This window comes from Mesitornis unicolor, unplaced genomic scaffold, assembly GCF_000695765.1.
Source record: "Mesitornis unicolor isolate BGI_N332 unplaced genomic scaffold, ASM69576v1 scaffold13247, whole genome shotgun sequence".
Lineage (NCBI taxonomy): Eukaryota > Metazoa > Chordata > Aves > Mesitornithiformes > Mesitornithidae > Mesitornis > Mesitornis unicolor.
In genome coordinates this window covers 11,575-21,776 of record NW_010194401.1, presented here as the reverse complement: position 1 = coordinate 21,776, position 10,202 = coordinate 11,575, and the positions used below count along the sequence as shown (strand labels likewise).

Below are 10,202 nucleotides of genomic sequence, written 5' to 3'. Positions count from 1 at the left end.
TTGTGATCTGAGTTACCTTTGGTTCCCTGTTTCGGGTTCGTGGTTCAGCTTTTCTGTGGCTGGGAAAGCACACAGTCGTCGTTGACACGAATGGTTGCGTGTGAAAATTTAATGCTGTGTTTCTGTGCCAAGGAATAAAAATATTTCAGTAATATGACATCAGCTTCAGCAAAAAGAATTAAAGGAAAAAAACTTGCTTTAAAAAAAGGGATAACCCTTAGGAATGGGGCTTGCAGATGCACTTTTACGAGACAGGAGCTGGGGGAAATGAGCCCAGGTCCTGCTGACCAGCGGTTTGCTTCCATGAGTGGTAAGAGGTGAACTGGGAAGCTCAAAATTTAGGTTTCAGCTGGACTTTTTGCCTGAACTATTACCAGAAACTCATCTTCTCAGTCTTCTCTGCATCCGTGCAGTGCCTGGTGTAGCAATGCCCTGACCATGGCTTGATGTCTTGCCTTGCTGTAACATAATACTCAAGGAAAATGGGTTGGTTTAAGGCATTTGCTGTAATTAGTTATTTCTGCTATAAATTTGTCGTGCTGTGGTTTGCTGAATAGCTTTTTAATAAGCAGTTAATGCATGCTTACAGAAAGAAGCAGACTAAATTGCTGTTTCCTTTCTCTAATGACCAGCTACCCCCCTTCATCCAGCAATGCATCTTTGTGCCTGCTCTGCCTCGCAGGCCAGCGGGATGGGTATTTTTTACCTCCACTGTGACTTTACTTGCTACCAGACCATGGCAAAGAGCAGAGTAGTTGATGCAAGCACCAAAATGAAGCTGTGCACAATGGGACGAATGGCCACACAGCTGAATTTCCTACCTGTGACACCCTGGTTAGACACACGGTGTGTCGCCTGCTCTGTGGAAGGTGTGAGTTGTCTTGCAATTTAGAAAGTACTTTCACTTTTAAAATGAATGTTTTCTGTAGTTGGGAAAATAGAAACTGAAGGCTGAAAGATGAAGAAACACTAAATAACTGTTAATCCAGCTGTAACCCAATAAGCTACTTAAGCCTGCACTCTGACAGCTTTCCTGCAGGGAGAAATGAATTGGAGCGCCTTAGAGAACATACCAAGGTCTTGATTTACGACGAATTAAGAAACAAAACCTATTGATTTATACTTGGCAACTGTTAAATAACAGGAGCAAAAGTTGCTTTGTTTTCTTCTGCTCAGGGCTGTGTGAGAATGCATGCAAAGAATCTCCCGAGGCCGTTGGGTTTCAGGGTAAAGCTATCGAGTCTGCAAGCTTCGCTTCGGGACTGTTTGATACCATCTGTTGTGTAAATGGGAACTAGTGATCTCTTGCTGCTTTAGAAGAAGTTAGATCAAGAAGTTACCAAAGTGTTTGTTACAAATTAATGAGTATTATAAGAAACTCTGATTATGTCTGCTGGGACATTCTGACTTCAGAGTAAATCAGTGGCATTGCTGTACAGACCCAGCTCTGAATCAATTTGTTCTCTGTTAACTGGTGCTCTTCAAAGGTATCTTTGCTGCTAACTCCTGACAATGTGGGTAGAATGAAAACTTCAGGGTTGTTTTGTAAACTAACCTCAAATCAGCTGATGTTCTCGATGTGCTTTGTGACTCCTTAGGGTCAGATACTCAGACCACGTTCTTCCATCTCAGTGTGCTTAGGCAGTAGACTCATTAAATAATCCAAGTTTATTGTCTGAACTGCAGAGGGAATTGTGTGAATATTTATTAGATAGAAATTTGGAGTTCTTTATAAATTAAACTGAAAACATGCTTTAGCTTTTTAAGCCACGTACACCCTGCAACACAGTTGTCTTTACAACTGTTGCATGGGAATGCAGTTACAAAAGCGCCATCATTTCAGAATTAGGCTGGCTCAGTAAAGCAGTCAGATGACTGCCTCTCGGGACGACAGTTAGGTGGTTTGTGATGAAAACTGAGGATAAGCAGACTTGGTGCGAGTCAGAGGTAGTGCAGTCAACTGATAAGAGCAAGCTCACCCTGCAAATGCTTTGTGTGCACGCCACAGCTTTTGAGTGCTGCCTGTGATAGAGCTGTTGTATTGATTTCTTACTCTGTGTCTCTCTTTTTTTTCAGGCTGTTCTAAACTGAGTTTTTTCTAAACATCATGGGAGAGATTAAAGTCTCTCCTGACTATAACTGGTTCAGAAGCACAGTTCCTCTCAAAAAGGTATGTATGGCTGTAATCAACTTGCAGGTGAAATGTCTCCTCTTGCTTTGCAGTGGAGGAGACTACGCAGTTTGGTTAAGGCAGAGCAGTTGTGGCTGTGGTAGGGACCCGGCTTCTCTCCTGAGCTGTTGTCCCACGTATCACAGGAGTGCATGAAAACACACTTTTAATTTTCACGGGCTTCTCAGAGGCCAGTTCCACATGTGCTGGTGGGAAACAGAGACTCTCAGTTGTGAGCACGGCAGCAGTGCCTGGAGTCCTGGTGCCAGCCATGCCCAGGAAGGAGATGCTGAGGAAATAGTGAGTGCTGGGGACCATGTGCGTGGCATCTCAGGAAGCTGCCTGCTGCAAACTGTTTGTTCCACTGTGTGTCCTTTAAATACCTTCTGCTTAATCACACTGCCTAGCCACTTTCCCCTCTTGTTTAGATTTCACCACTTCCTTTCACTGAGCCACAAGAGTGTTTGAGGTGTGCAGTGCTCCGACTTCTGTTCTCTACGTGCTGAGGGCATGGAGTGCAGTACTTGTCTGCCGCTCCTGACTTATCTGCACAGGTACACATGACAGTTAGGTGTGCTGGGGCTGTGGTTGCAGCCTGACCTGCAGCAGCCCAGGCTCCAGGATGGTTCTGCCTTCCCACCCCAGTCTGCTGCTCCTGCAAGCACCATTGCTCAGGTATCTGTGCAAGCTGAGCAGAGGCAGTGACCTGTCTAGCTTAGAGGTGTTTTATAGCTTGGTTTTGGATTGAGCTGACTTCCTTTCTCTAGGACATTACCTTTATGGATTTTCTGTTCAGGGTTTCTCATTCATGTTTTGCCTGTTTATCTTCTGGAAATAAGAAAGATCCATCACTGTTGACTGTACATGCTCTGGCCATCCAGCTTCTTTCTGTTTCTGGCCAGTACTGCTGTGTCGATTTGTGCCATTGCCTCCAGGCAATGCCTCACCAGGACACAGTAGTTCAGCAGAAAGACATGTGGGTGCTCTGAGGTGCTGCTTTATGGGCTGTGCTGTGGTAAATGGAAGGAGCAGGAGGTTGTGGTTACAAAGGCTCGTGTTGCTGCTGCTGCAGAGACCGCTTGCTGCTGGGGGCCACTGCCCTCAGCTGCTGCCGACTACTCGGGATTTCATAAATGGGGACATGTGTAAACTGAAGCTGCTGGTGACCTTCAGACTAGGGAATACCTCACCCTCTCGAGTGATTCAAGTCTGCTCAAAAGTAAAGCGATGCCACGGTGATGAGTGTGGGCTGTGATGGAGGCAGAAATAAACTACTGCTGGTTTCTGAAGAGAGAAGGAAAAAAAGAAAAGCACAATTTGAAGATGTAGTTAATCTGAAGCAGTCCCTAGGGATACATTTGCTTGTGTTGTTCCCCCAGAAGTACAGGCAAAGGACGCGCAGTACAGAAAGAGGAATGACCAACCATCATTACTGCCCGTGAGCACATGTTACTGCTGTCAGATTGTCCTAAGGAAGCGGAGCCAGAGCTGTTTGTTTGAAAACGGGCTGAGATATTCCTCCTGACAGGAGCAGGAAATGCACAGCTCCATCGCCCTTCCTGCTCATGTCAAGATTTAGGAAGTACAGCACAGAAAATAACATTTTTAAACTAAGTCATCAGCTTTGCCTGTGAGCCACCATTAGCATACACCGCTTGCTGCCTTTGGTTCCTTCCTAAAAGTCTTCAGCAGGGGCCACCCCAGCTCTGCTGAGCTCAAGGGGGAAGTTCTGGTCCTTGTTTCAATGCAGTGCAGATTTTTACCCTTGGTGTAAACTGTGGGTGATCTTCATTGATTAACCAGAAGAAAAAGGCTGGTGACCGACCAAAACTGCAGTTAAGCTATCCGGTATGTGGCTAGAAATCAAACGGAATAATTGTCCAAACCCATTGATTCATTGTCCAGGCTTGAGGAAAGAAATATTACCTCTCAGCCTCAGTTCCCTTGATGTGAACTAACTGTGGTTTTGTGATTTCAAGTAGTGTTTGCCTTTGGAAATATTCCCAAAGGTAAACTTTGCAGTAGCCACCAACAGCCACCCTGAGCTGATCCAAAATCGCTGATGGAAAACCAGCTGAGATGCCTGGAGCTCTCGACTTGCGTGCAAAGGGTTGGTTTTGATTTTCGGGGATTGGGAGGGCTTTTGGGCAAGGTTTATTTTTAAATGTTTTCAGTGGTCTGGAAGCTCTGGTATGCAATCTTTTTTTTTTTCTTTTTAAAGCCTTTAGAAAACAACAGTATCATGTGATTTCTCACACGCTCCCAGAGCCTGAAATACTGGCTTTATTACAGGCAGATTTGTTAGTCAAGCAAATCTGATTTGTGAGACACTGTTCTCTCCTTCCTCGAAAAGCTTAACTGCCGTGATGGAAAAGTGAATTGTGCTTGTATATTGCTGTTCAGAAAGCTATAAGATCTTGATGCAGAGGAGATGTATTCCCGCTGTGTGACGCAGGCTTTCCCCAGAGGTTTGTGCTGCTTGATCTGGTATGAGCTGCACGCTTTTGCTGGGTTGCAGAGGACTGAAAGAGCATCCTAAATATGTACAGCAGTTTGCTTCTAGAACAGGCCCTGTGAAAATAAGTCAGGCTCCAGCATTGCTAGAAAAGATGACTTTTATCCAATTCCTGTATCTTTAAAGATGCTAACTGTGCTAGGATTTCTAACTTCTGCTCGTTAAGGATAGCAGCTCGCGTGTGAATAATCTGCTGCAGCCAGCCGTGTGTCCTAGGCACTCCAGATGCTCCTGGGATGCTGCCAGATGATGGAAGCAGGTTGGTTTTTTTTTCCAGGTCAGCTTTGCAGTGCTGCTTTGGGAGTTGTGTGCATCTCTGTTTCTGGCTGCTGGCTGTAACAGTTTCAGATCGATAATTTGTGGTGGTAGTAGGTTTGCAGCATCCAGCCCTGTAACATCTTTTGTCCAGTGAATGCAAAGTCGATGGTTGTTTAAAAAGCTGCCCCTGGGGGCAGTGCTGGCTCTTCCAGCCTGTAGCTGCTGCCCTCAGTGCCTAGAACTGACCCCCTGTGTCCCTCCTGGGCCATGGCACGGTGGCTGCTTTCCCAAACATGTGAATTATTTCATAAACCTGCTTCTTTGGGGCACAGCCTTGCTGTTCCCGTGATTTATTTGTGTGAATGTACCATCATTCTGACCAAGGCCCTGATCAGAAATCCAGAGCAAAGCATTGCAAACTTCAGTTGATGGCACTTCCTTAAAGTTCACTGAAACATTTAATGCCTTAGAGAAGAAAGCTATTGTGAAGAAAAGTAAAAGCTCTCATTCAAAGGGGTCTTGAGTATTATAATATTTGCTAAATGACAGGAATTTTGTCTAAGCCATCCTGGAAGCTGGCTGAAGAACCTCATTTGTCTTGTGTGTTTCTTCTCTCTCTTCTTCCAGATAATAGTAGATGATGATGACAGTAAAGTCTGGTCGATGTACGATGCAGGACCTAGGAGCATTCGGTGCCCGCTCATATTTCTCCCTCCTGTAAGTGGAACTGCAGATGTGTTTTTCCAGCAAATTTTGGCACTGACTGGATGGGGCTACAGAGTTATCGCTGTGAGTATCCTCAGTCCTGTGTCGAAGTTAATGCACTTGTGCTTGTTGCTCTAATCAGAGCTTGGATAATGAAGATGAACTCCTTAGTGTTGACTAAGGAGAATCCACCAAAAAACTGATGCTAAGCTGTACTCCAGAGTATGTGGCATGCAGATCCAGGCTGAAATCTGCTGTATGTTCACAGAAGCGTTTCTCCAAAGCCTTGTGCATACGCATCATTAACTTCTCAGTCTGTTTTACCCCTTGTGCGCCCTGGACACCGGTCATCTCTGCCTCCAGCTGGATCTTTGTTAGCCGTGAAGCATGTGCATGGGTTAATTCAGGACTTCCATGTTTGCCTCAGGGATGGTGGCTAACCTGGTCCTTAGCCTGCCTAGCTGAAATGCTCAGTCACTCCTTAAAATCCTCTCAGCATCCTCTCTGGTGGCTTCTCAGGTTGCTGTCTTGAACCTTTAATGGGAGAACTGGGATGCATTTCAAGCAGGTACTGATCAGAGCCCGGCTTTTTCTAACTTTGTATTATTTTAGTTGCAGTATCCCGTGTACTGGGACCACCTTGAGTTCTGTGATGGATTCAGAAAACTGTTAGACCACCTTCAGCTGGATAAAGTGAGTGCTCCCAGATGGGGAAATGGATGTATAATGGCAGTAAAAACCTCATGTTTGAAAGAGTCTCAGTTAAGAGCAAGCGTATAAAATATGACACAGAAATGAAGCCTATAAATAGCGAGGCTGTGTTGCAATTTTACTTTTGAAACAAGTTTATTTTTGAAGGTGAATACCCTTGGAAATTGTCATACTTGGACTAAATTCAACTGCTGTTCTAGACCTATTAAATTGTATTGGTTAATTAGTTTTTCATGAGATCCTGTGGAAGTTGTCCTTTGTAACTCACATGGTCCAGAATACCGCAGTAAAGCATTGTGGATTGGAATAGCTATTGAGGACAAAGTGAAGTGCTTGGATTTTTTCTTAGGCTTGATGAGCACACAGAAATTTGAACCGTGATTTGGCAACACTTCCTTCTTTCATGACTTATCACATTTATATCATGCATAAAAACAGAAGCTGAATAGAAGAGTGATTCTTATTAAAAATGGGGTATGAGGACAGGGTTCAACTCGAATGACATTTTTGTAATGAAATGTGCTCAGAGGTCATTTATTTCACAAGCATAACATGATTCGTATCTTTTCCTTCAATTAGGTTCACCTTTTTGGAGCTTCCCTGGGAGGCTTTCTGGCTCAAAAATTTGCTGAATACACCCACAAATCTCCCAGAGTCCAATCTCTGATCCTGTGTAATTCCTTCAGTGACACTTCCATCTTCAATCAGACATGGACAGCAAACAGGTAAGGAAGACTGCGACAAAGAGTCAGATTTGTGGCATTAATTTTAGTTTTGCAATGAAATGTCATGCTGATTTGGTTGGAGTTGTGTTGGAGAAGTGTTATTCACCATGTTTGAAATGTTTACTTTTGCAATGTGAGACTTAACAGCTTCCCAGAGCATTTCAAGCACCTCACTGCAAAGTTTTCCATCTCTGTGCTCTTGAAGCTTCTTCAGGATTTAATGTGAAATTAAAGCACAAAGCCTGTGTGAGGAAAGGGAGCACTTACAACAAAGCAGAGTCCTGGCTGCTTGAAGATTGTTCCATCTTGTTTCTGTTTCAGCTTTTGGCTGATGCCTGCTTTTATGCTGAAAAAAATTGTCCTTGGGAACTTTGCATCTGGTCCTCTAGATCCTGAGATGGCTGACGGGATTGATTTCATGGTGGACAGGGTAAGTGGCTGAGTGCTCTAACAGCTGTGATGGCAATCTCTGTCCAAGGTTTACTTAGCAGGAGGTTGGTGCTATTTCTGCTGCTTTCTTCATTTACTTAGAAGAGAGGAGTAAGGAATGGATCCTTAGCAGGTGTTGACTGTTGCAGCCACAGCAATTTAACTGACGCTGTGACCGTCTACCATACAGTTCTGTTTGTTTGTGTAGCTCAAAAAAGAGGAAGTTAAGAAATGGAGGTGGAAAAGGAGAAAGTGCTGGGATGCATCTCTAGGCCATGCTCTGGAGGCAGGAGCAACCAATGGGACATGTTTCAGGCATTTGTCTTGTGCAGAAAAATGCTAAATTGGAAGTGTAATCTTCATTTGAAGTGCACTCATGTTTCCCTTTAAAACTAAGGAGCTGATTTCTCTGTCTGTATTGTTAATATTGCATTAACTTCCTGCAGTGAAATACGTTGTTAATCAGTATTTCTCTCTCCTGAAAAGCTGGAGAGTCTGGGCCAGAGTGAGCTCGCCTCAAGACTTACCCTCAACTGCCAGAACTCCTACGTAGAACCTCATAAAATTCGAGACATCCCTGTAACCATTATGGACGTAAGTTACTCTCAGTGTAATCCTTTTATTTAAACACCATCTCCTTCCCTTAGCAGGTCGGGCCTGGATGTTCTGTTAGCAACTTACTAAATATTTGCAGCATCTAACTTCATATTTAGATAAGCCTTCTACTGACTGGGCAATGCTGTGACTCTTCTGTGTTAAATGATGGATATTCTGTGCAATAACACAGCCATACGTTTACGTAGCACAGCATTAGCTTTATAGATATCAATGCCTGACGCCTTTGCTTGTTTTCGATTTCATTAACGCTGTTCCACAGAGAAGCTGAGAATTCCTTCTAGAGCAGTATATATCCAGTCTGATTTAATAAGCAAAATCTGATCCGATTCAGAACTCACTGCTGTGTCTGTGCAATAACACAGCCATACGTTTACGTAGCACAGCATTAGCTTTATAGATATCAATGCCTGACGCCTTTGCTTGTTTTCAATTTCATTAACGCTGTTCCACAGAGAAGCTGAGAATTCCTTCTAGAGCAGTATATATATCCAGTCTGATTTAATAACCAAAATCCGATCCGATTCAGAACTTACTGCTGTGACTTGTTACGTAGGTGTTTGACCAAAGCGCGCTTTCCACTGAAGCAAAGGAAGAAATGTATAAGCTTTATCCCAATGCCAGAAGAGCGCATCTCAAAACAGGAGGCAACTTCCCGTATCTCTGCAGGAGTGCTGAGGTCAACCTATACATCCAAGTGAGTCTGCGTGCCAACCCAATCCACCAGCACAACACATATAGCCACAACGGCTGCAGGAGACTCCTCCTCTGTGCTTGCTCTTGTTTCTTAACCGATAGCTTAAGACCTTCTTATAACCAGAAGGGCAGGGCTTGGGTTTGGCTGCTGCCCCTTTCCTCTGTCCTCTTGTACTCCAGAGTCCTCTTGAAGTTCTCTTGCACTTTCATCCTCACAAAAATTACTCAGAAGAAGTGTTTCTTTTACCAGAACCTTACGCTTCAACACCCGTTTGTGTTGTTTTCCAACAGATCCATTTACTGCAGTTCCACGGCACGCGGTACGCGGCCATCGATCCCTCCATGGTCAGCGCAGAAGAGCTGGAAGTCCAGAAGATCAGCCTTCACAGCAGCAGCGAGCAGGAAGAGCAGTAGGTGTTTGAGTGCCAGTGAAAACGAGGAATCGGTTTGGTGGTCTTCCTGTGTACAATCAACTGCCCCCACTCTGCCTTTTTCCTTGCGTTAGCCGATTATCACTGTGCGATTCCAACGGGATCAATAGGCAGTGAACTACCCGCGGACGGCAGCCTCCTGCAGTGAAATGGGATAGATCTGTTTAATTTTTAGTCTCTGAATGCAAGGAAGCATCTTTGAAGATGACAGTTTTAAAAAAAAAGACATTTTTGCTACCAAAGTCTTCACTATCATGTTCTTAAGCAGGACAGTATTTCTTTTTATATTCACTCAGCTGTATATATTGCCACATGCAGATTGTGTACTTATAAGCTGACATATATTTTTGTTGAATATTTGGTTTAAAAGACGTTTAAGTGCCAGCGTTGCCATCACTTATTTGCTTCGTATGTTGTGTTGTAAGTTAGTTTGTTTCTATTTGAAATAAAGCGTTTGAATTTTTAACTTTCTTGCTGTTTAAAAATGATTTTCAATAAAACTTCAAGCTCAGAATGTGTCTCTTGTTTTCACTACAAGAGAACAGCACTGTAGTGTACCGCGGTCCTGGTTTGCCTCCACAGACACCTCTAGAAATTAAGAAAACCAGCACCTTCTGCTTGAGTTCACTTCAGGCTTTAATGATAAGGTTGCACTGGTTTAGCTTTAAGTAAAAACCATAATATTTTAATAAAGACTAAGACATAACTTGCAAACTTAAGGATAAAATCTGGATTTATTGAAATACAGACATTATTTCCACCTTGAAACACCATAAAAAATAAATACAAATTGTATGTCCTTGTCAGAGGCTGGGTAGAGAACTCTGACCACTCTTAGTTTATACTTTTCAAGCTGTAACCTAGGGATTAAAGAAGTTACCTATCTGATCTATAAACAGGACATGTATGCTAATGTAGGTGTGTAAATGACATACATTAACATTCTT

At 43.5% G+C, this 10,202-nt stretch overlaps 1 protein-coding gene across 3 annotated transcripts; it reads left to right on the top strand.

Annotated features, from left to right (window-relative positions):
• Window positions 1-2,073: 2,073 nt before the first annotated feature.
• Window positions 2,074-9,725, top strand: SPG21 (spastic paraplegia 21 (autosomal recessive, Mast syndrome)). Of its 3 annotated transcripts, XM_010187781.1 has the most exons (8): window positions 2,074-2,170; window positions 5,571-5,732; window positions 6,261-6,341; window positions 6,939-7,084; window positions 7,406-7,514; window positions 8,000-8,107; window positions 8,685-8,825; window positions 9,116-9,725. In XM_010187781.1, the coding sequence occupies exons 1-8, from the start codon at window positions 2,108-2,110 to the stop codon at window positions 9,236-9,238; spliced, it is 933 nt and encodes a 310-aa protein (XP_010186083.1). In that variant the 5' UTR covers window positions 2,074-2,107; the 3' UTR covers window positions 9,239-9,725. The 3 variants fall into 3 exon arrangements, with proteins under 3 accessions (XP_010186083.1, XP_010186085.1, XP_010186084.1); XM_010187783.1 differs by lacking the exon at window positions 8,685-8,825; XM_010187782.1 differs by lacking the exon at window positions 6,261-6,341 and having other exon boundaries at window positions 2,108-2,170.
• Window positions 9,726-10,202: the final 477 nt, after the last annotated feature.

Bases quoted from the DNA above. Each gene is read 5' to 3' on its own strand.
- SPG21 (XM_010187781.1), top strand. From the start codon at position 2,108: ATGGGAGAGATTAAAGTCTCTCCTGACTATAACTGGTTCAGAAGCACA. The intron at 6,342-6,938 runs GTGAGTGCTCCC...TCCTTCAATTAG, and splicing joins ACCACCTTCAGCTGGATAAA to GTTCACCTTTTTGGAGCTTC. The intron at 8,108-8,684 runs GTAAGTTACTCT...CTTGTTACGTAG, and splicing joins TCCCTGTAACCATTATGGAC to GTGTTTGACCAAAGCGCGCT.